At 38.1% G+C, this 26,892-nt stretch overlaps 1 protein-coding gene across 1 annotated transcript; it reads right to left on the reverse strand.

Annotated features, from left to right (window-relative positions):
* Window positions 1-5,586: 5,586 nt before the first annotated feature.
* LOC127428260 (very-long-chain (3R)-3-hydroxyacyl-CoA dehydratase 1-like) lies at window positions 5,587-26,076 on the reverse strand. Its single transcript, XM_051676531.1, has 7 exons — window positions 25,905-26,076; window positions 19,951-20,068; window positions 19,781-19,799; window positions 19,581-19,669; window positions 14,657-14,778; window positions 11,881-12,059; window positions 5,587-10,217 (listed from the first exon to the last, which is right to left on the reverse strand). Exons 1-7 carry the CDS (start codon window positions 26,021-26,023, stop codon window positions 10,135-10,137), a joined length of 729 nt encoding a protein of 242 aa, XP_051532491.1. The 5' UTR covers window positions 26,024-26,076; the 3' UTR covers window positions 5,587-10,134.
* Between the last annotated feature and the right edge of the window lie 816 nt (window positions 26,077-26,892).

Raw genomic sequence — 26,892 nt, forward strand, 5'->3', positions numbered from 1 at the left:
GGGGGCCAGCTGTGTGCCAGCACATCTATACTGAGGGGTGCCTCGGTCAGGGCGTACCAGAGCGGGCAGTGGGAGGATTCCCGGGAAGCAAACAGGTCTACCTGTGCTCGACCGAATCGACTCCAAATCAGCTGGACCACCTGAGGATGGAGTCTCCACTCTCCCCTGAGAGTAACCTGATGTGACAACGCATCCGCTGCGGTGTTGAGGTCGCCCAGGATGTGAGTGGCTCGTAGCGACTTGAGGTGCTGCTGACTCCAGAAGAGGAGACGGCGGGCGAGTTGTGACATGCAATGGGAGTGTAGACCACCTTGGCAGTTGATGTACGCTACCGATGCTGTGTTGTCCGTCCGGACCAACACGTGCTTGCCCTGGATCAATAGCCGAAACCTCCGCAGGGCGAGCAGTACTGCCAACAACTCTAGGCAGTTGATGTGCCAACGCAGCCGCGGGCCAGTCCAGGAGCCGGCAGCTATTTGCCCGTTGCATAAGGTGCCCCAACCCGTCTCGGAGGCGTCTGTTGTAACCACGACACGCCTGGAGACCTGCTCTAGGGGAACCCCTGCCCACTTCCCTTAGCGGAGCAAGGCAGCCTCTGCGACCTTCATGAAGATGCGAGGGGACAGGGACAGGCCGAAGGGGAGGACCTTGTACTGGTATGCCTGACCTTCGAAGGCAAACCGCAGGAAGGGTCTGTGTCGAGGTAAGACCGAGACGTGAAAGTATGCATCCTTCAGGTCTACTGCAGCGAACCAATCTTGATGCCGGACGCTCGCTAGAATGCGTTTTTGCATCAGCATCTTGAACGGGAGTCTGTGCAAATCCTGGTTCAGTACTTGCAGGTCCAGGATTGGTCGCAACCCACCGCCTTTCTTCGGTACGATGAAGTAAGGGCTGTAGAACCCTTTCTTCATCTTGGCTGGAGGGACAGGCTCTATCGCGCCCTTGTGCAGAAGGGTAGCGATCTCCGCACGAAAGACAGTGATCGTGGCCGTCAGAAGCGGAGAGATATCGACCGCAACCAGGAATAACACACAGATGGAAAGTCATCTTTAAAAAGACATTCCGTGTGTGCCGCTCTTTTAGAAAGAAAATATACTCTTTTTTTTTTATTATTTTTTTTTAGAATATACTCTTTTAGTTGTTTCTGCCGAAGCGCCCAGGGGCGTTCTCTGCAAACCACAGATGCAGAGGGGGAGAAGCCGCTGAAATGCACCGTAAAATCCAGCAGAGAGAGGTGAATGAACTCGGCGGATGAATTCAGCTCAATGAATAGAACCGCTCAGCTCCGAAGAGAAAATCTGAATGAGTGGTTGCATACCAGCTCCTTTTATACCCGTATATCCGGGGAAGTGGCATGCAAATTCCACTTGTCAATTCTCATTGGCCTTTTAAAAAAAAAGGTGTTTGGGGCTCCCAAGAGTGACCACTAGTGTCACTACATCGACACAACGTCGAGTGAGTGACGATAGGGAACCTAACAGCAATTACTTTAGGTACTTTATGGGACTTTTAAATCAAGAATTATTCATTGGCTCCTATTTGAAACCACCATTCCTAGTTTTTTTGACAGTTGAATTTTGATGGTTTTATGGATTTCTGAACCACAAAACTTCTTGAATGATTCAGCTTGAAAACAAACTCTGATTTGGTGTATTTTTGGGTGATTCTACATGTTTGGAAACAGTCATTTTAATAAGGTATTGGTGAAAAACACGAAGCTATTCTTTAAACCCTCCAATATATATATATTCATATGGAAAAAAAAAGAAAAAACTATGGTTTCTGTTTTTGGATATTACATTTTCATATACTGTATTTGGAGAAAATAGCTCTGTTCCAAATCCTAGTGAGGTGCCTACATAGGTAACATTTTATTACACTATATTATGGGTGTTTCTTCAACTTCAGGCACTTTTAATAATATTTTAACACTTTTTGCAAAATTTGGCAAAATTACAGCATGATTGGAAATGATGCCCACTAAAAATATTCAGCTCACAAGTGATTTTTACTTTAAATTGTCTGTTTCCTTCAAACGTCACTTGTCTCATATTTCATATCAAGCTTGCTTTTTACTGACAATTAAATCATGGGGGACGAGCGAGACATTTTGCGCTTTTTATTTGGAAAATTAATCAATCCACAAACTGTGTCCGCTGTATTTGTGTTTAAATATGTTTGGAATTACGCTAAAGTGAAAATAAACATTTTAAAGCATGACGGAACCACGCTGCAAAGCGCTGAAGGACACTTACTGCAAGCCAAAATTCTTGCAAAGAGCAATTAAATTAATCAAGAAACTGTAGGGACAAGACTGTTTATCAACGCAGCTAGCGCACTCTCTCCTAATCACACACAAGGAGATATAGAAGCCTCACAAATCAAGGACAGTAAAGAGAGTTAAAATGAAATTTGAAGAGCTATGGTAAAAATGGTTTTCTTATGTTTTATCTATCAAAATGACAGACATCATTTGGAATTATCTGTCAGTGTTTAAAAAGTGGAAGTGGAAATTAAACCTTTTAAATCAGATAGACATTAACCCGGCAACATTTCTGGAACTACTCGACCCATATAAACGATTAGTTAGGCAAGCCCTATGTACAAATGTATTTAGTAAACGTTTCTACATTAAAATGTGATATATTAAAATGTTATTACATTGCTGCCATAATAATGGACCATTTCCAAAGTCTACGTGATCTGGCTCTCGTTTTTCTTTCCCTTCTACTTAAGAGTTCCCACTCACTGTGGTGGAGCGGCAATGTAATTTTATTATTGTGAATTATTTCAAAAATTTCTGATACTCAATCCTCCAACTTTCACAGCTGTCAATTATCGCCAGCTGTTACCACATGCAGCGAAAACGTACAACACTTAGCAGTGGTCAAAAAGGATTTGCAAAACGGCTGTTGGATTGTAAACTCAGAGATGTGGATTTGGATGGTAATTAAATTACCACACGACCTTGGTGTTTGTCAAAAAACAGTAGGTAATTTTCGCAGGAGCTGGGAGGAAAACACAGACATTTCGGATGGCAATAGAATCACTGACTACGCCCTGTAAATGCTGGAATTACCTCACGTCCCCATGTAAAATAATTGCTGTCCGAATAGGGCTTAGGCCAAAATACACGAGGTGAAGCATTGTGAAAATTCAATAATCAGCAATCACAGACATTCGCATTCGGACGAGACTAGATTTCTCAGAGGACACTTGAGTTAGCTGGTAATTTGCTCTGGAATTTTTACAGAATTTGTGTGAGAAAAACACAGATTTGTCAGATTCGGACAGGATTAGAATCACAAAGTTGTCTGTGAAACATGAATTTCTCTGACCTCCTCAGGGGAAACTAGTGCTGTCCGAATTGGGCTATAGTTTCAAACATGTTGGATTTGCATAGTTTAATACTGAAAGTCTAGGTATGGAACAAGGATAAAACAATAAAACATATACACTGGCGGCCAAAAGTTTGGAATAATGTGCAGATTTTGCTCTTATGGAAAGAAATTGGTACTTTTATTCACCAAAGTGGCATTCAACTGATCACAATGTATAGTCAGGACATTAATAACATGAAAAATTACTATTACAATTTAAAAAAAAAAAAAAAAAAATCAGAACTTCTTAAACTACTTCAAAGAGTTCTCATCAAAAAATCCTCCACATGCAGCAATGACAGCTTTGCAGATCCTTGACATTCTAGCTGTCAGTTTGTCCAGATACTCAGGTGACATTTAACCCCACACTTCCTGTAGCACTTGCCATGGATGTGGCTGTTTGTCTGGCACTTCTCACACACCTTACAGTCTAGCTGATCCCACAAAAGCTCAATGGGGTAAAGATCCATAACACTCTTTTCCAATTATCTGTTGTCCAATGTCTGTTTCTTTGTCCACTCTAACCTTTTCTTTTTGTTTTTCTGTTTCAAAAGTGTTTTTTTTTTCTTTGCAATTCTTCCCATAAGGCCTGCACCCCTGAGTCTTCTCTTTACTGTACATGAAACTGGTGTTGAGCGGGTAGAATTCAATGAAGCTGTCAGCTGAGGACATGTGAGGTGTCTATTTCTCAAACTAGAGACTCTGATGTACTTATCCTCTTGTTTAGTTGTACATCTGGGCCTTCCACATCTCTTTCTGTCCTTGTTAGAGCCAGTTGTCCTTTGTCTTTGAAGACTGTACTGTACACCTTTGTATGAAATCTTCAGTTTTTTGGCAATTTCAAACATTGTATAGCCTCCATTCCTCAAAACAATGATTGACTGATGAGTTTCTAGAGAAATCTGTTTCTTTTTTGCCATTTTTGGCCTAATATTGACCTTAAGACATGCCAGTCTATTGTATACTGTGGCAACTCAAAAACAAACACAAAGACAATGTTAAGCTTCATTTAACGTACCAATTAGCTTTCAGCTGTGTTTGATATAATGGTAAGTGATTTTACAGTACCAAATTAGCAATTTAGCATGATTACTCAAGGATAAGATGTTGGATTGATGGCTGCTGGAAATGCGGCCTGTCTAGATTTGATTAAAAATTGAATACTTTTTTTCAAATAGTGATGGTGCTGTTTTTACATCAGTAATGTGCTGTCAGTTGAATGCCACTTTGGTGAATTAAAGTACCAATTTCCTTCCGAAACAGCTAAATCTGAACATTGTTCCAAACTTTTGGCCGCCAGTGTATATAAAAGACATTTGAAAATGTGATCTTCATATAATAAAAAGAAAAAAAGTTGGAATCTGTTAGTTTTAATTAACCTCAACCCCCGATTCATAATATTGCACATAGTTGAAGAAATGCCCGCACTTCAAATATACCTTTTTTTGGCCAAATTTTAAGGCAGCATCACATGTATGCATTTTTATGCTTATTAGAGTATCACATTGTTATCTTAGCAACATGCTAACAGCAAACTCTATTGAAAATCATTGCAAGTCGAGTCTCCCATGCACTTCACTATTTGTATGATGCACAGAGTTGCTGCATAAGTGCGTTCCAAATCAGTCACTTATAAGGTTCCACTGCAGTTAGGATGCTTCCTTAGAAGACAGCTGTCTATGTAGGCAGTAGAGAGCAAGGCAGCTCACTAGCTTTTGAAGCAGAGTCAGTAGGTATATGATTTTCAAACACTGTATGAATTGTATGACATAAATAATTTCATACACATAGCCTCTCCGCCTCTACCTAAATCATAATTGTAGTCTACCAAAATGTTTTTTCTTACATTTCATGTTGGCAATGATGTGAATGTCAAAAGTAGAAGTTTACAAACCTCTGAGTGTACCTTTATTAATTTACTATTGAACATTTATCAATGAAAACCTTGCTAGTGCTTCAGTACATGGTCATAGTTATTTTTATTGTTTCTTTCATTTTCCTGTTTGACAAAAAGACCTTTTTTCATTCAGTACAACTGCCAGATATTGAATTAAATTACATGAAAATGTCCATCTGAAGTCTTCACATTTGTTTCGAATCATTTCACCACTTTCATTCTTCACCCAAAATCCCCTTCTCTCAGCTGCACAGAACAATATAATGATGTAGCACCTTAGAGAGAGAATCCGCTCAAAAACAGAGCGCATGAAACTCAAGTTTCTTACAAAAAGATAACACAATACAACACAGAAGGTCTGACAGCGGTTTTAGCATTCATTGTTAAACGAGTCTTGAATTAACCTAACCTGCGCTGCTTGTTTTCTACAGATCTACCTGTACAAACTTCACCAGTTTAGTTGCTCTATTTTGCATTGTAAACATTGAAGCAACAAAAATAATCATAGTGCAGATCGAAGTGTACAAAATATTTCAGAAAGTTGTGACATTTTCCCCTCTTTGCCTTGAACCCTTATATTATTATTCAAAACAAAAAGCATTTGAACAAGACATTCTAAATAAATTATTTCTCACACTTAAGATTTTTGAAAAACTTGCTTGTCCAACATAAGAACATCTTTGACATCTAGATGAAGATGTCTCGACAGTCATTTTCACGAATACTTAAGAGATAAACCCTTAAAGATGTTTGACAAAGAAGTTGATTGTTTATGTGGATTACGATTGTTTATCTTTTTTATACTTTTTGTTTATGAATGAAACATAATCTGTGAAATGATATAGGCAAGTGATAAAAATACAGTTTACATATCTCTTGTCAATCCCATACATTCAATCCACTAGTTCTCTTAGAGTCTTAATTGCTAGTGTGAAATGTTGTTATTGTGTTGAAATGGCCATTTACTATACTAGCATTTTTACCATTTAGATGGATATGGTAAGATAAGGCAATATCAGTGACTGAATTCCTAATCTGTCCAGCTAATAACATAGATGATTGGCAAACAACAACATAATCCTGCTGAAAAGACCCAACAGACTTCTTTACTACATTAACCAACCAGGTCTCACAGAATCACATTACTATACCGACATTTTTGCGAAATTATTTTTACGTGACTCATACGTATCACGCAACCTAGTTTCATAGAATGAACATTACCATAACAACATTTTTGCAAACTGACTTTTTTTTTGTTGCAAACACTACGTTTTGACACAAGTTTCCTTGTGAAATGAACACTAGAAGCACTACAACAACTGTGCATTTTATTCACTTTCACAAAATCATGACTGCAATGGCTAATTATGACTTTATTAATACTTATTTTGAGCATTATTAGTCGCACACTGCCATGTTATGATATCGAAACACTTACTATAACGCATCATTTGAAAAACTACACATTTTAATGCTTGAATTACAGACCCACCTACATTTACACCCTTATTCCACAGTGACTAGCTTCTGCGGTAGCTTACCTGATAGAACTAGACTAAGGACTAGACAGACAGCAGTTCGAGCCCAGCCAAACACGGAAGCTGAGACGTGAGATGAAAGTGTCATAGAAATGACATGGTTGCATCAGAAAATTAGCGTGTGTTATTTTAACCTCTCATTTGCGTTTACGACACTATTGGTTGGGTTTAGATGTTGATTTTGGGTAATCGTGTGTTTTTTTTAACCTCTCATTTGCGTTTACGACACTATCGGTTGATTTAGGGTAAGCATGTGTGTTTTGTGTACCTTTCATTTGCATTTCCGACACTATCGGTTGGTTTAGATGTTGATTTAGGGTAAGCATGTGTGTTTTGTTTACCTTTCATTTGCGTTTACGACACTATTGGTTGGGTTTAGATGTTGATTTTGGGTAATCGTGTGTTTTTTTTAACCTCTCATTTGCGTTTACGACACTATCGGTTGATTTAGGGTAAGCATGTGTGTTTTGTGTACCTTTCATTTGCATTTCCGACACTATCGGTTGGTTTAGATGTTGATTTAGGGTAAGCATGTGTGTTTTGTTTACCTTTCATTTGCCTTTACGACACTATCGGTTGGGTTTAAATGTTGATTTTGGATAATCGTATTTTTTTTAACCTCTCATTTGCGTTTACGACACTATTGGTTGGGTTTAGATGTTGATTTAGGGTAAGCATGTGTGGTTTTTTTACATCTCATTTGCATTTACGACACTATCGGTTGGTTTAGATGTTGATTTATGGTAAATGTGTTTTTTTACCTTTCATTTGCATTTACGACACTACTTGTTGGATTAGATGTTGATTTAGGGTAAGGATGTCTCTTTTGTTTACCTTTTCATTTGCGTTTATGACACTATCGGTTAGGTTTAGATGTTGATTTAGGGTAAACATGTGTGTTTTGTTTACCTTTCATTTGCATTTACGACACTATCAGTTGGTTTAGTTGTTGATTTAGGGTAAGCATGTGTGCTTTGTTTACCTTTCATTTGCATTTACAACACTATCGTTTGGTTTAGATGTTGATTTAAGGTAAGCATGTGTGTTTTGTCTACCTTTCATTTGCGTTTATGACACTATCGGTTAGGTTTAGATGTTGATTTAGGGTAAGCATGTGTGTTTTGTTTACCTTTCATTTGCGTTTATGACACTATCGGTTGGTTTAGATGTTGATTTAGGGTAAGCATGTGTGTTTTGTTTATCTTTCATTTGCATTTACGACACTATCGGTTGGTTTAAATGTTGATTTAGGGTAAGCATGTGTGTTCTGTTTACCTTTCATTTGCCTTTATGACACTATTGGTTAGGTTTAGATGTTGATTTAGGGTAAGCATGTGTGTTTTGTTTATCTTTCATTTGCGTTTATGACACTATCGGTTGGTTTAGATGTTGATTTAGGGTAAGCATGTGTGTTTTGTTTATCTTTCATTTGCATTTACGACACTATCGGTTGGTTTAAATGTTGATTTAGGGTAAGCATGTGTGTTCTGTTTACCTTTCATTTGCCTTTATGACACTATTGGTTAGGTTTAGATGTTGATTTAGGGTAGGCATGTGTGTTTTGTTTACCTTTCATTTGTGTTTACGACACTATTGGTTAGGTTTAGGTGTTAGTTAAGGGTAAGGATGTCTGTTTTGTTTACCTTTCATTTGCGTTAATGACACTATCGGTTAGGTTTAGGTGTTGGTTAAGGGTAAGCATGTGTGTTTTGTTTACTTTTAATTTTTATTTACAACATTATTGGTTAGGTTTAGATGTTGATTAAGGGTAAGGATGTCTGTTTTGTGTACCTTTCATTTGCATTTATAACACTATCAGTTAGGTTTAGGTGTTGGTTAAGGATGTCTGTTTTGTTTACCTCTCATTTGTTTTTAGAACACTATTGCTTAAATTTAGGTTAAAGTTTTACATTAGGGAGGTACGTTTTACACAATAAAACCTCCATCTAATATTCTCCTTTGAAAACCTTGTCTGATTGGGACACTATTTCACTCGCTTTTAGCACCCCCGCTGGACATTTCACTTGGAAACTGCAGCCACATGTGGATTGAAGCACATCATTTCGATTTGCAAACATTTTGCTACGTTCATAAGATCAGGCTGGTATCGTGGCAGTTTCTTGGTGAAATGAACACTAGAGGACACTACAACAACAATGCTTTTATTGACTTTCACACAAATCACGAGTAAACGGCAGATTATCAGTTCATGAACACTTACTTTTCACCCTGTTCCTCACACAATTCTATCTAATGACTTCTAAACACTATAGTGGTGATAAATTTTAACTGTTGCATTACATATTCAACAACATTTACAACTTGCAACTGACAGAGCGTTGCACTTGTGATGCAAAGGACTGGGGACGAGTCTCGAAGAGCACGCGAGTCGACACGTGAGCCGAAAGTGTCAAAGAAGCACCTCAAATTGACGTGGTTGCTTCAGCATTTGAGTTTTTCATATCACATTAGCGCTTATGACACTGTCGGTTTAGGGTAGGCAGGTTGGTTTTGTTGATTTAAAACTTGATTGAGCATTTACTTTAAAAACCTCATCTGTTTGGGAGAACATTTAACTCACTTTTAGCGCCACACAGTGGAAATTTCACCTCAGAGCTGCTGCGATACACGTAAGGAGCCACATAATATCTTTTTTTTTTTTTTTTAATTAAAAATGTAGCCACAGACACATAATTTTCAATAGATCAGGCTTAAGTTAACCAGACTTCCTTAGTCAATTAACAAGACCAGGCAGGTCAACCAGTTTTGTTGGTCTACCAGCTAGGCCAGCTCCAGATGAGAACTAATTAGCAAAAAGCCAGGCTCGGCCAGGATGCTGGTCAAAGTTGGCCTTTTCATCAAGGAAGTGAAAGGCTGAACCACAATTTAGTCCAGATCAGGTGAGGTTGAATCCAAAGTGTAGTAGATGAATGTTGATAATGTTTAATCCGATTTAATTCAACCTAGGAATGAGGTTTAGTTTGACAGAAAATTTCATCCAAAAGGTCTTGTTCAGAACACAGATGAGGTTTCTCCATTGAGTGTGAAAATGTTGGGGAACGCAGATCTGCGATGACCTATGAAGTTGGGGTGTCCTTGTACTTTGCTTGAAATCCTTTGATTTTGTTATTGATTCCATTGAGAAATGAAAAAACAGCTGGAGGGGTGTTGAAGCTTTGCAGAATTTATTGATAGTTTGAGTTTTTCCCAGCTTTGGAAACACTGTGCATTCATCCATAATATCTGATTGTAGCTTCTTATTTTGATCTTGGACCGAATACTTTGTTATCTGGGGTTTGGGGATGGTTACCGTCTACTCGTCTTTCTCCACAACGATTTCTCCATGAAGAACCCTTCTCCTCTGACGGAGCATGTGGAAGTACAGCTGAGGAAACACTGAAAGAGAAATGCAGGAAATGAATGAAGAAACAGGATGACAATGAGAGGTACAGGAAAATAACTTGATCTCCTCTGAGAAATCAGAGGGTGCCCTGTATTTCATTAATATCCAGTTTAAAGCAGAATTATTTAATGTGAAATCAACCAAATTTCAGAAACTTCCCCAGCTGAAATTTTTCATTTTGTAAATACTTTTTCTGAAAAATGATAAACATAAATCAATATTTAAATGTATATAACTCCAGAAGTATTAAAGATATCTTAATATCCCTTTAGATTTTTCTGATTCAGAACAATCTGTTTCAGAAAATCTTCATTTCTTAAGGGCCCACATGGTTGAGAAATAGGGGCCCCTCAATTGTGATTCCATCTGTAAATTGTTTTTACCCATTTTCAATGGTCTAAAACCAAATGTGGGTTGTGTGATATGAAGCTAGTTTTTCTTGTCCAATAAAACGAAGTTCTGAAGTACAACTAATGTTGAAAATGGAAATCTATCTTTAATTATTCACATTAAAACAATAATGTAAACTTCTCAATTTTCTTGAGTCCATAATGCACTGTTGTTAAAGAATAAATGACACATGTGGGTTTTCAGTTAGTGCAATACCTATAACTAGTTTTTGGATTTCAGAAATGTACATTTGCAAAGTTCTGGAATGCATCACTAGGGGTCCAAACACCAATGAGGACTTTCATGGAGATCCCAAACTTGAAAGCCCAGATCAGTGGAGTGTTGCAGTGATGGTTGTCCTTCTGCAAGTTTCTCCCATCTCCACACATGATCTCTGGAGCTCAACCAGAGTTACCATTGGGTTCTTACCAAGGCCCTTCTCCCCTTATTACTCAGTTTGGCCAGGTGGCCAGCTCTAGGGAGAGTCCCAGTTTTTCCAAACTTCCATTTAAGAATTATGGAGGCCACCGTGCTCTTGGGAACCTTCAATGCAGCCGAAAAATGTTTGTAGCCTTCCCCAGATCTGTGCCTCAACACAAACCAGTCTCTGAGCTCTGCAGGCAGTTCCTTTGACCTCATGGCTTGGTTTTTGCTCTGATATGCATTTTCAGCTGTGAGACCTTATATAGAAGGGTGAATGCCTTTCCTAATCATGTCCAATCAATTGAATTAGCCACAGGTGATCTCCAATCAAAATGTAGATACAGCTCAAAGATGATCCAGAGAAATGGGTTATAAAAAAAAAAAAAAAGAAAAGTTATAGAAAATCTGTTTTTTGCTTTGCCATTATGGAGTATGGAGTGTAGACTGCTGTGATAAGATAATAATTTAAAGCATTCTAGCATAAGGTTGCAACTTAACAAAATGTGAAAAAATGAAGGGGTCTGAAAACTTTCTGAATGCACAGTATTTAAATGAAAATTTGCTTTTGATTAGTGACCTAGAAATAGTGCAAAGTCTGAAATACAGTATTTCTTAATTTGACTTCATAACCCTTCTTTGTTTTTATTTCCAGATTTAAATTATACAGTATTTTGAATCTGTGATTTTTCATGTTGTCTCAAGATTTGTAAATCCAACTGTAAAGATGATATGGCCACTTTTAACTGCTACCATAATAGAATAATTCTCTTATGTTCATAGTGGATGTCAAGTCATGCGATGACACCGTGCATGTAAACATTTCATTGTCAAGTCAGTGCTTACATGGGATGTAGGACAGCATGACGATGATCAGGAAGTAGTAATAGTCAAAGGAAACGTTGTATTTGTTCGGGAGCCTCAGAGAGTACATGCCCGATCGACGAACATACGGTAAGGCGGCATATATGGTCAGCAGTTCACCAACCACTCCCAATGGGTACATGACAATAAACATGTTATATCTGAGGAATGGAAAGTGAAAAGAGACAGTAAGAAAGAAAGGAGACTTGGTCAATTTAATGTGAGACATAATTTTTCAAACAGTCCAAATATGATGCTCTCAAATTACATGTGAATCATTCTGTAGCATTATGCTTTCTTGCACAACATTCAGTGACAGTACACGGAGTTACTGAAGTGTTACTTCACAAGATTTCACATCAAAATCCCATGGTTATTAAGTATAATCAGGTTAAAGAGGTTAAGGTGTGAGTTCCTTTAAATAGGTAGCAAAATCATAACTGTACTAAGCATGCTCAGCTTGGCAATCTTTAAGATCAGAAACCTGCTCCTGAACTCGACCAGAGAGATTATAAGATGAGACTGGCCATGGGCCTGGGTAGCTCAGCAAGTGAAGACGCTGACCACCATCCCTGGAGTCGCGAGTTCGAATCCAGGGCGTGCTGAGTGACTCCAGCCAGGTCTCCTAAGCAACCAAATTGGCCCGGTTGCTAGGGAGGGTAGAGTCACATGGGGTAACCTTCTCGTGGTCACTATAATGTGTGGTTCTCGCTCTCGGTGGGGCGCGTGGTGAGTTGTGCGTGGATGCCGCGGAGAATAGCGTGAAGCCTCCACACTCACTATGTCTCCGTGGTAACGTGCTCAACAAGCCACGTGATAAGATGCGCGGATTGACGGTTCGTCCACCGCCACCCGGATAGAGGCGAGTCACTACGCCACCATGAGGACTTAAAGCGCATTGGCAATTGGGCATTCCAAATTGGGGAGAAAGGGGAGAAAAGAAAAAAAAAGATGAGACTGGCCATTTGTATCCATATGAAGATAAATTGTAAAGCTAGATATGGCACTTGTAGAAATGACGTGACGTGAAACTCTGGTTTGGCATCTGCCTCCCCCACAGTGAATGTGGAACCAATAATCTGCAGGGCAAGGTTGATATATTGAGCCAGGCTGTGGGTACTCTGACCACCTGGCATCAGAGAAGAGATGGGCTCATTAAGTTCAAATCGGAAACAGTCCTTGAGGGCCACCTCATTAAAGTCCACCCGGCAGGCCAGATCGCAGAAGTCCTCTATATAATCCTCCAGGTGACGACTCCGCTGACGTAGGCGAAGAAGTCGAACTGCTGGGTTCATTATGGGCGGTCAGGTATTCTGTAGCGTTGCTGCTTCTGGTAATGACAAAGACGATGATGTAGGAACCCAGGCGCAGTTTAATTACAGTAGTGAAATCCAAAAAACCCGTAAATCCACAAGTGAACAAAACATGAACTTGACTTGACATAAACTAGACTTGACATGGCATGAACTATCCAACAAAGTTACAATCACATGACTAGGGAACACATGACATGCCAAAAACAAAAAACATCCAGTGAGCGGCAGTTCTGTGGGTGGAAATGCCTTGTTGATGAGAGAGGTCAACAGAGAATGACCAGACTGTTCAAACTGACAAAGTCTACAGTAACTCAGATAACCACTCTGTACAGTTGTGGTGAGAAGAATGTCATCTCAGAATGCACAACATGTCAAACCTTGAGGCAGAGGGGCTACAACAGTAGAAGACCACGTTGGGTTCCACTTCTGTCAGCCAAGAACAGAAAGTCTGCAGTGGGACTGCCATCTGTGTACCTCAGCAGAAATGGAGATTCATCAGACAAGGTGATGTTTTTCCAGTCTTTAACTGTCCGGTTTTGGTGAGCCTGTGCCCACTGCAGCCTCAGCTTTCTGTTCTTTTACATTTACGGATTGGCCCTATTCACTTCCATTGTGAGTAATTCACTGTAACCCAGATTTTTTCTTTTTTAAAGAAGAGGGAAAAGTCTGTTTTTTTTTTTTTTATATTTTTTGTGGTAATCAGCATTATTCCACAGATGCTGCTGATTGAACTTAACTTGTATTTAACATGGAAGATTCCTCTAAAGGTGCTTATTTTCACTATGATCTGTCGACGTATGGAAAGAGCTGCATAAAGATTTTACAAAAATGTCTCCTTTTGTATTCCGCAGCAAAATAACAGCAAACAGATTTTGAATGTCATGAGGGTGAGTAAATAATAACAGAATATTCATTTTTGGAGTGAAATATTTCTTATTTCTTGCTAGCCCTCTTTAACAATCCTCAAATGAAGCATTCATATCTGATTTTAAAAACTGGATAAAACATGATATAACTGTGGGTCTACACACATGGTGGGGCTTACAGTAAATACATGAGCAATGGTAAATTTGACTTTTAAGCAATGTGTTATAATTCTAGCACTAACCAAATGTCTAAAATGTTCTTTTACATAAATCACTGCATTCGAAAGCAACAGACATCAAACAGCAAATCACAAATCAAACAGGGAAAATCTGCAATCACACCACAGGCCATTATTGGATTACATAAGTGTTTAAAGACACTGCAGATTGTCGGTCATTTAAGAACCAACAATCATTAAAAACCTAAAACACTTTTTGTCTAGTTATTGTCTATTAGTGTTCATATGAGTTCAATTCTTTAAAAGTGTTTTTTAGTGTGAGTACTGGGCATGCTCAAATAAACCAACCCATGCCAAAGCTACAGGGAAATAAAGTGTGGTGACATGCCACGTGCACCTGGCCCATTTGATGAAGTATGGCAGATGTTTGAGAAGGTTGAAGGTGTAGAAAGAGTAGCGTGTGATCTCGGTGACTGTCCACACCACCACGAACAAAATCACGCTCTCCTCGTTCTGAATCTTAGCAAACATTTCACAGGAAAGACAAAAGAGGCAGAGAGGGAAATGTAAAGGACCAAATTTGGAAAGTTTACAATAAGAGGGAGAGATTGCGATTTTAGACAGGTGAATAGAGAACAGTTACAATGGCGCGCAATAATGAACGCCCACTTTAATTTTTGGTTCCAGAAGTATTTTCAGATAAAAAATTAATTAAAAAAATGATAAAGAGTTCTAAGCTATGAACCAAACCAACCAGCTCCAACATTACAGTACAAGCATTGTTTTGAAGCAAAAAAAGTATCAAAAATCAAAGTATCGAAAATGACATTGGTACTAGACTATGAACGAAGAAATTATTTTATGATGAACTACTCATCCCATGAAGCATTGTAAATGATGTAATTAAATTATAAACAAAATACAATATAAAACTATTGAATAAAAAGTACATTTTTGTATAATTTTTGCTAAATATTCAGATACATGAGCACATTATATGGGTGTTTCTTCAACTTCTGACAATTTCATGTCCCATGGATTGATTTTTATTTAAATGAACAGATTTTAACTTTTTTTTTTTCCTTTTCATTATATGTAGGTCTTGTTAAAAGTTAATACATTTTTTTTTTACCAGGCCTTTATCATTAATTTTTTTACTTATCAAACACCCCTAATGCATAGATTGTACTGTTTTTGTCCCAGACCCAACAAAGAGTGAAATAAACATAAACCATTTCAATATTTATTGTGTTAAAATGATTTCTATCAATTTTAAAAAATGTAAGACTGTCCCACAATTGTGCCGTCATTTCCACCACACCAAACAATTTTGCCCCTAATAAAGTTTTTTCAAAAGTTAGTGTACTTGTTAAACAAGTCGACAAAAGTGTCAGTGAAGAGCATGCTTGAGATGAAATATGAGACAAGTGGTGTTTTAATAACAAATAATAAAAAACATTAAGGTAAATATCCCTTTTGAGCGGAATATTTTTATTGGGCGTCATTTCCAATCAAGCTGTATAATTTAAAAATATTATTAAATTGTGTGTATTTATGATACATAAAATGTTAGCTATGAAATTAGCCTTAGCAAGACAAAGGAGTCCCCATTTTATTAAAAAAAACTTTTAAAAACTGTAATTTCCATTAACGTCATTTCCACCGCAGATTTCTTCAAAACACAATCTAGAATTTGAGATGTGCTGGAAATGACACTGTGGTGGGAATTTTCATGACTTTTAGAAAAAAGGGCATAAATGTTCTGTGATGCATGGAGATATTTATTTATATTACTATAGTAAACGTAAAAAGCGTGAGAAATGTTTTAATGAGGCTTTACTTTCTAGAAATCCACAGTGGGTAAAAGTGCCCGAAGTTGAAGAAACAAATATAGGTATGTAGCTTGAGGGTGTAATGAAATCAACTCGATTAATTCATTTGCAAGCTGCAAACTTTAAGCACTCTAAGGTTGTACAATATTTAGAGCTGGGCGATATGGCTACAAAAATTATATCTCAATATTTTTCAGCTTTTTGACAATATTCGATTGTGGCATCGGGGGCGTGGTCAGGCATCTCTCCGGAGAGGTAAGGGCGCTTACACCTGAGCTGAGCCCAGTTGAATTGTATTATTATACAATATAATACTTAATAATTTTTCTTATTATTATGATGATGATTATATAGTTTTGTACAATAGTAATATATATATTTATATATATATACACTGCCATTCAAAAGTTTGGGGGTCGCTTGACTGGGCCTGGGTAGCTCAGTGGTAAAGCCCTTGAGTTCGCTATTTCGCTAGTTCGAATCCCAGGGCGTGCTGAGTGACTCCAGTCAGGTCTCCTAAGCAACCAAATTGGCCTGGTTGCTAGGGAGGGTAGAGTCACATAGGGTAACCTTCTCATGATCGCTATAATGTGGTTCGTTCTCGGTGGGGTGCGTGGTGAGTTGAGCGTTGTTGCCGCGGTGGATGGCGTGAAGCCTCCACACGCGCTATGTCTCCATGGCAACACGATCAACAAGCCACGTGATAAGATGCGCAGGTTGATGATCTCAGACACAGAGGCAGCTGGGATTTGTCCTCCACCACCCGGACTGAGGTGAATCACTATGCGACCATGAGGACTTAAAAAGCACATTGGGAATTGGGCATTCCAAATTCCCAATCTTTTGATCTGAAAACATCTTAAATGTTTGAAATTAGTTTTGTAGGCACAAATATAATTGTGCCACCATACTAATTTATTTCATTACAAAACTAAAATTTTATAAAAATAAAAAGTTTTTTAAATGGATGACTTTTACCCCAATAAAAAAGAAAAGCAGCAAATAAGTGCCCAGTATTGATGGGAACTCCTTCAATACTGTTTAAAAAGCATCCCAGGGTGATACCTCAAGAAGTTGGTTGAGAAAATGTCAAGAGTACATTTCTGAAATTCTAGGCAAAGGGTGACTACTTTGAAGATGTTAAAATATAACACAGTTTTGATTTATTTTGGATTTTGTTTAGTCACAATATAATTCCCATAGTTCCATTTATGTTATTCCATAGTTTTGATGACTTTACTATTATCCTTAATTATCCTAAAATTATAATAAAGAATGAGTAAGTGACACTAAACTTTTGATCAGTAGTGTGTATATATATATATATATATATATATATATTTCGTGTTTACTTCACCCTGGAGCTTTTATTTTGGCAGAAAGCTGAAAGTGCACTGCAGTGTCGATGTGTATTTGACAGTTTGCAGTGTTGCTCATTACAAATCTGGTGAAATGTTGTCACCTCCTTCTTTTCTGTGATACCTGTCCAGTTTTTAGATTTGTATAATAACTTGTAACAGTCACAAATGTTTGGAATTGCATTAATGTGTAAAATCTGCAGCGTTTTGCTTTCACAATCCATGCAAACTGCTTGGAGACTGCTGAAAAGAGCATATTATGTGAGCTCCTTGGTATCGTTTAATAATCACTTATGACATTACTGAGATTTTGATATTATTTTGATGAATTGTGCAGCCCTGAAGGATCGTGAAATTTAAAGGGATAGTTCACCCAAAAATGAAAATTCTCTCATCATTTACTCACCCTCATGCCATCCCAGATGTGTATGACTTTCTTTCTTCAGCAAAACACAAATTAAGATTTTTAGAAGAATACCTCAGCTCTGTAGGTCCATACAGTACAAGTGAATGGTGATCAGACCTTTGTAGCTCCAAAAATCATATAAAGGAAACATAAATGTAATCCATATGACTCCATTGGTTAAATCCATGTCTCCAGAAGCGATACAATAGGTGTGGGTGAGAAACAGATCAATATTTAAGTCCTTTGTTTACTCTAAATCTCCACTTTCACATCTGAAAGTCACATGTGACGCCTGTTTATTTTCACTTTCCCATCTGGGGCGTATTACAGAAAGATCTTAACTTTAGAATCCTATCCAATTTTTGGAGGGTTTAAACAGAATTGTGAAGCTTATAATTTTATAAAAGCACTTACATTAAGTCTTCTTTTAAAACTTGTGTATTATTTGAGCTGTAAAGTTGTTTAAATCATCATTTTTGCAGTCGTTTTAGTGTTTGTTGACATTACATCATCATGGTAACCAAGTTGTAAAATTGGCTTTAACTTTACACAGATGCGGTTAGTAAGTGTTTTTATCACACTAAAATCATGTTTACACTAATATTGTTTATGTCTTGTGACTACACTATTAAAACAGTGAGTATTTTAATGTTCAAAACAGATTTTTTCTGTTTTTATTCCCCAATTTTGGAATGCCCAATTCCCAATGCGCTCTAAATCCTCATGGTGGCGTAGTGACTCGCCTCAATTGGTGACGGAGGACGAATTTCAGTTGCCTCCGCGTCTGAGACCATCAATCCACGCATTTTATCACGAGGCTTGTTGAGCGCGTTACCGTGGAGACGTAGCACGTGTGGAGGCTTCATGCTATTCTCCACGGCATCCACCCACAACTCACCACAAGCCCCACCGAGAGCAAAAACCACATTATAGCGACCATGAGGAGGTTATCCCAATGTGACTCTACCCTCCCTAGCAACCGGGCCAATTTGGTTGCTTAGGAGACCTGGCTGGAGTCACTCAGCATGCCCTGGATTTGAACTCGCAACTCCAGGGGTGGTATTCAGCGTCTTTACACGCTGAGCTACCCAGGCCCCCGATTTTTGCTTTTTTTTAAAGAAAAATTAAGTTTTGTGGTAATCAACATTATGCCACAAATGCTGTCGATTGAGCTTAACTTATATTGAATCTGGAATATTCCTTTAAGACAGGAAGTTTTCTGTAACACGCCCCCTGAAAGTGAAAGTTAAAGTGGAGATTTAGAGTAAAAAAGCACTTAAATATTGATCTGTTTCTCACCCACACCTATCATATCACTTCAGAAGACATGGATTAAACCACTGGAGTCTTATAGATTACTTTTATGCTGACTTTATGTGATTTTTGGAGCTACAAAGTTCTGGTCACCATTCACTTGCATTGTATGGACCTACAGAGCTGAAATATTCTTCTAAAAATCGTTGTTTGTGTTCTGCTAAAAAAAGATAGTCATACACATCTGGGATGGCATGAGGGTTAGTAAATGATGAGAGAATTTTTATTTTTGGGTGAACTGTCCCTTTAATAGTGGTCAAATTAAAAGCACACTACAGTCATCGCGATATTCACAATATTGCTTAATTTTATATCGTCAGCAAAATCATAGCGATATTTTCGTGAAAGTACTATATATATCGCCCAGCCCTAAAAATATTTTAGAATTAATCTCTAATCGTGTGCACTGACCTGTCTGATGCTGTTTGTAATGAACCAAACCATGAATATCCGAGAGGATACTTGGACCCCGGTCACAATTACAGATGTCCGCACGATACCTTTAACACACCACAAAAATGACACCTGAAAATATCTTTATATACACCTGGAATGACATATTTTAGCACTTTAAAACTAATATACAAAATAGCATTTTAAAGAGTATATACCAATTGCACAGTGTCCAACCTGAAATGTAAAAAAAGAAAAAGTAATGAGTCGGGACAAATTTATCAGTTCTTTCATTTTAGACAGACCAAAAAACATATTGTTCTACTGGAGTGAAAGATAGTGAAGGTTCCAAGAAATCACAATGATAGTTTAAGGCAGCTGATCTTACCTCCAGCAGCGCAAGTGTTTGGAAAAACTTTAGTGTCCTTGCTATACTTCTGTACAGGCCTTTATGAGTTCCTTTCTGAAGGTAAAACCGGACCATGGCAACTGCCAGTACCAGCCACCTGCAGAGAGAGAGGTCACATCCAATGACTGTATCCAACACATTTAATTTAATGCAATAAAATCGTCAGACATTATATATATATATATATATATATATATATATATATATATATATTTTTTTTTTTAAAGAAACAGTTAAGATTAATTGATTAATCTTGAGCAAAATAATAATAATAATAATAATAATAATTTATTATTATTTCAATTGCATTTGAATTAGGCCTCTCTGCAATTAAAATCAAATTTTTTTTGCATGCACAATTCTGTTTTAAAATGCCAAAAAAAAAAAAAAAAAAAAAAAACTAACAAATATTCAACTAAATAACATACTTTGTTAGGTTTCTAAATGATTGAACAAAATTAAGATAAAAGTATTTGGATTCTTTGTTTGTTAAACATTAGTGGAACATGTTCATCAGGGAACCCACTGAAAAAAAAATGTGTTGGATTTGCTTAAAATAATAATGTAGCATTTTTGCATCACACTTCTCAAGTAAATTCAACTTATGGTCATTTTATGTCAGCATAACTAGAAGACCTTTGTTAGATATACACAAATGTATCAGTTCATTCAACTTTACTTAAAAAGGCATGTCAAAGGAACAACATTTAACAACTAATAGCATGTTGTTTCTACTTAATTTAATTGTTTCAAAAGAAAATAACTGAGGTCAGTCATTAAATTTGATTCCCCAAAGACGGTAAAGCTGCACATCAGCTCTCCACATTCACATGTACAAGGAAAAATGACATGGATTGAACAGAATCCAACTTCACCAACGGCATCAATAATCAACCTAATGGTGACTATACAGAAAACAACTAATTATGGTAAAACAACATCAGTAATACTAAAAAGAGATAAAAATCTCTATGAATTTTTAATAACAACTAATTATATACCCACCAAACAATCCTGCCCCACAACCTCAGTTCTGTACTTGATCGTTTGAGTTAGTAGTACTTAAAATCTTAATTTTATGGCTTTTAAAGCCAAAGAAGTTTAAGGAACTTACAATTATTCATTTACTTTATGTATCACTCATGTGTTGTACGCATTAATGCATATTAAGTAAAGCTATAAATGTTATAAATATGTACGGTTTTGAGTAGGAGTGAATTGTTTTCATCCGTTATTAAAATAATTTTTCAGTGTACATTGACTTCATACAACCACTAAAAAAATCACCGCAACACCAGTTGATTAAAAGACATTGAGCAAAAATTGCTCAGAAAAGTAAAGTTAGTTTTGAGACTAGCCAACAAACTCTCATGGCTAAATCGTCAGGATTCGTACGACTTTTCTAAATTTGGCTAATTCACACTCTTACTGTGAAATCGTTAGAATTCGTACAACTTTTCTACATTTGGCTAATTCAGAATCAGAATGAGCTTTACTGCCAAGTATGCTTACACATACAAGGAATTTGTCTTGGTGACAGGAGCTTCCAGTACACAACAATACAAAAACAGCAACAAGACTTTTAAAAAATAATTAAAATTGAATAAAAAAACAGATAAATATTGAAAAGAAAAAAGTATATATAGAATACACAATAGACAACATATATATATATATATATATACACATTCATACATACATACATATATATTCACAAACACACATACATACACATATACATACATACATACATACATACATACACACACATACATATACACATATATGAATATATATACATACATATACATACATACACCCACATATACACATACGTAGTGCAAATCTAAATACAAATCGGTTATGTACAGTGCAAGGGAATGTAATGGCAGAACAGGTAGGATTATTGGATTATTGGATAATATAAAAAGACTAAGCTGTGTATTGCACATTAATTATTGCTCAAAGGGGCAGTTTTAACTGTTCATGAGATGGATAGCCTGAGGGGAAAAACTGTTCCTGAGCCTGACGGTTCTGGTGCTCAGAGCTCTGAAGCGTCGACCAGAAGGCAACAGTTCAAAAAGGTAGTGGGCAGGGTGAGTGGGGTCCAGAGTGATTTTTCCAGCCTTTTTCCTCACTCTGGAAGTGTATAGTTCTTGAAGGGGAGGGGGGCAGGGGGCAACCAATAATCCTCTCAGCAGTCCGAACTGTCCTTTGTAGTCTTCTGATGTCTTATTTCGTAGCTGAACCAAACCAGACAGTTATTGAAGTGCAGAGGACAGACTCAATGACTGCTGAGTAGAACTGTATCAGCAGCGCCTGTGGCAGGTTGAACTTCCTCAACTGGCGAAGGAAGTACAACCTCTGCTGGGCCTTTTTCGCAATGGAGTCAATGTGTGTCTCCCACTTCAGGTCCTGTGAGATGGTAGTGCCCAGGAACCTGAATGACTCCACTGCTGCCACAGTGCTGTTTAGAATGGTGAGTGGGGTCAGTGTTCGGGTGTTCCTCAAGGTTGTTTTGACTGCACCAGATAGCCTGCTGTTTAACCTCCCTTCTGTATGCAGACTCATCGTCATCTCGGATGAGGCCGATGACAGTGGTGTCATCTGCAAACTTCAGGAGCTTGACAGAGGGGTCCTTGGCGATGCAGTCATTGGTGTAGAGGGAGAAGAGTAGTGGGGAGAGCACACATCCCTGTGGGGTGCCAGTGCTGATTGTACAGGTGCTGGAAGTGAGTTTCCCCTGTCTCACAAGCTGCAGCCTGTCTGTCAGAAAGCTGGTAATCCACTGACAGATAGACATGGGAATAGAGAGCTGGTGTAATTTAGTCCGGAGAATAGCTGGGATGATGGTGTTGAAAGCCGAACTGAAGTCCACAAAAAGGATCCTTGCATATGTCCCTGGTCTGTCCAGATGTTGCAGGATATGATGCAATCCCATGTTGACTGCATCATCCACAGACCTGTTTGCTCGATAAGCAAATTGAAGGTGATATAGAAAGGGTCCAGTGATGTCCTTCAGGTGGGCCAACACCAGTCTCTCAAATGACTTCATGACCACAGACGTCAGGGCGACAGGTCTGTAGTCATTAAGTCCTGTGATTTTTGGTTTCTTTGGGATGGAGATGATATTTGAACATTTGAAGCAGCATGGGACTTCACACTGCTCCAGTGATCTATTGAAAATCTATGTGAAGATGGGGGCCAGCTGGTTAGCACAGGATCTAAGACATGCAGGTGAAACGCCATCTGGGCCCTGTGCTTTCCTTATCCTTTGTTTTTGAAAGACGCGGCTCACATCATCTTCACAGATCTTAAGTGCAGGTTGAGTAGCAGGAGGGGGGAGAACAGGGGTTGCAGGAGGTGTTGGTGTTTGTATGAAGTGAAGGTCAGAGTTGGTGTGGGGTGTGAGATTGGACCTTTCAAATCTACAGTAGAACACATTCAGGTCATAAGCCAGTTGTTGGTCCACCACAGAGTTGGGGGTAGGAGTCCTGTAATTCGTAAGTTGTTTCATGCCACTCTACACTGATGCAGGGTCGTTAGCTGAAAACTTGTTTTTCAGCATCTCAGAGTATCTTCTTTTAGCCACTCTGATTCCCTTATTCAGTGTGTTCCTGGCCTGATTATACAAGACTTTACCCCCAACTCTGTAAGCATCCTCTTTGGCCTGACGAAGCTGCCTGAGTTCCGCTGTAAACCATGGTTTGTCATTGTTAAATGTTAAATAAGTCCTAGTAGGAATGCACATATCCTCACAGAAACTGATATATGATGTAACAGTATCTGTGTGCTCGTCCAGGTCTGTGGCTGCAGCCTCAAAAACACTCCAATCAGTGCAGTCAAAGCAGGATTGTAGTTCCAGCTCTGCTTCGTTTGTCCATCTCTTTACAGTCCTTACTACAGGTTTAGCAGATTTCTGCCTGTAGGTTGGAAGAATATGAACCAGACAGTGATCACACTCTCATGGCGAAATGGTCAGGACTCGTACAACTTTTCTAAATTTGGCTAATTCACACTCTCATGGCAAAATCGTCAGGATTCGTCCAACTTTTCTAAATTTGGCTAATTCGTAGGATATCGTGCGACTGCACTCGTTTGAATTCCTACGACTTTCACTACAGCCAATGATGTTGCTGGACATCGTTTCCATATAATACGTGACAGTTACTTGCTTCTGTCACACACATCAACTTCCTATCATGTTTACACACTCTACTGATTGGTTAAGTTTAGATAAGGGGTTTGGGTAAGGGAACAATATTAATAAGTATGTCCTTCACGCCTCGTGCGCGGAACTCGTGCTTACTTCCGCATTAGACATCCGGGAATTTGCACGTGATGAAGTCGTAAGAGTTTATGTGAACAACATCGTGTGTGACCATACGAAATAGCCAACTTGTAAATTATGTACGAATTTTCATGAGATTGGGTTGAACTAGCTGTATTTCATGATCCTATTCATATAGTTTAAGAGTCCACGTAATTTCTCATGCTTAAACTTTGAAGATTTACAATTAGCTTTACTCATGGCTTTTAGAGATTTTAGAGAAAAGGAAACAAAAATGTCTAACTTAAATGGCTGATAACTGTAACATACTACATTTTGATATTTGTTCATACCCAGTATTTTCTTCTGCTCTCTAAAGTTATGATGCTTTTGGATATAAACGTAAAAGCTTTTTTCACTCAAAAACATAGCCCACATTTAAGATTTACACATTTTAATTTTATAACAAAATTCCATTAAATTGAACTGAGTAATATTTAATAAAATGAAAACAAACAAACAAACAAACAAACAAACAAAAAAAACTACTATTGTAATAATATAGTTGTATTTATTTTAATTTTTTTTTAAAACATTACACAATTCTATTTGATGGAATTTTATGAAATTTAAATGCCTTAAACTTAAAAAAAAAAAAAAAAATTTTTTTTAATGTAGTCTCTAGGTTGTTGTTAAAGGTTAACATGAATGACATGCAAACAATGTCACAGGTTGTTACCACACAATATTTTAACAAGTCACGACAAAAATGTATATGACTTGCGCATGTCACTACAGGGTTTTTTTTAGGGCCGCAAAGTAGCCTATATGATTCTAATAACAAAAGATAGCATTTTAGGGAAGAAAATGATGCAATTGCCCCCTGCTTTCCACTAAACTACAACAAATGAACGATGCACTTCACCTGAACTTGATTCTCACTCATTTAGAGCGCATAACTGCTAGTGTATTAAACAACGGGATCACAAATATAATATTCATAATCATGCATTTCATTTCCCCTAGTTTAATTCTGCTTATCGAGCATTTCGCCATGCTGTGTTAGGGGCCGTTCACAGCGAACGCATCCTTGCCCTGAAAAAGCTAAATGCAGCGCCGCGAATAGAGCAGAATGCATGTGTTTCGAGACGCGTTTTTAACACTTAACTTGACCCGGCGCGAGACACTGAAAAATAGCGACAAGCGGATGCGGCGAACCGCTTGAAGATGTCCGTGTAGCGCGTGTTTACTTGCAAAAACAACTGAAAAACAGCGCGGACACAAAACGTGTTCCGTGTGAACGCTCCCTGAGAGTTCCAGCGTCAGCGCGCGTCTAAACATATCACTGCGACAGACGCTCAATGACGCGCGCACGCCGCACTCTCGACCGTATTTGGAAAGACTGAACACGCTTCGGCCACTGCGAGGAAAATCCCCGTTATATTGTTACAACCGACCGCAATAAAACAAAAATAGCGATCAACAACGCGCACTCCGAAAGTTGAACGCAACATATTCTCTTGGCGTTTATAAAAGCACTCCAAGAAGTAAATGTTATTTGAGTGATTTACAGTGGATAGAAACTATAAACAGAAACACACGACTGCATACAGCAGGCACAGTGAATTAAAGCGGTTTAACGCAAAAGCTCATGCGCAACTACCCGGCCGTCATGGCGATGTTGTAGATTGTGAGCCATGCTGTGGCGATGGCGCCTTTCGTCCGCTTCTTGTTGTTGGTTTCTTTCTCCTCCACGGTTCCGTCCTCCTCGCCAGACGCCATGGTACCGGGGACAGACTGCGAAAGTCACACAAACGGTGCACGAGCACAGCTGTCGGCGGGGGCTGGTCATCCTTCCACGGGACCCCTTGGAGGGGCCAGTGCCTGTTCTGCAAATGCACGCGTATGAAAGTCGATTATATTTCTAATTTAAAAAGAGAAAGACTTGCTGTAAATTTTCACGCCCAAGTCCAAAAATCTGAGACCACTTTTATTTTTTTTATTTATTTTTTTTGTTCATCTATAAACCTAAAACAATTTTAGGATTTATTTATTTCATTTTATTATTATTATTATTATTATTATTGTGAATCAAAGAAATGTTCTGACATAAAATGCAGAATATATATTTTTCTATAGGGTACAATGGGGCTTAAGGCTCCCCAGGGTTAAAGGCACATTTCATAAAAAAATAAAAAAATAAATAAATTGTCCCAAAACACTAAACTACCAACTAGCAACAAAAAACAACCACAGCACTTTCCTAAACACGTTTGTCACAATACACTGCACAAGTTTTCTGATCCATGAGATCATTGCATGCAGTTTCTAAAGATTGACTTTTAGGTCATTTGATCTAATTTTTTATACGTTTTAAAATGCTGCAAGTTTATGTAGAATAGAAGTAGTATTTGCACATCCAAACATTAAGGCAGGTGCACGATCAAAAAGGGACAAAATCATAAAACAAGGAGAGAACGGCACATCTGCTATAGTTGCACCCATGAAATTTAACAGAAACAACAACGTTTCGACCCCTTAGTTCTTCGTCAGACAGTAAAAAGCATCAGGTATTGACGGCCTATATAAGTACTCACACCTGGCAATGGGTGTGGGCAGCAAACAAGCAAACAGTTATCCAATGAGGACAA

This window comes from Myxocyprinus asiaticus, chromosome 1, assembly GCF_019703515.2.
Source record: "Myxocyprinus asiaticus isolate MX2 ecotype Aquarium Trade chromosome 1, UBuf_Myxa_2, whole genome shotgun sequence".
NCBI lineage: Eukaryota > Metazoa > Chordata > Actinopteri > Cypriniformes > Catostomidae > Myxocyprinus > Myxocyprinus asiaticus.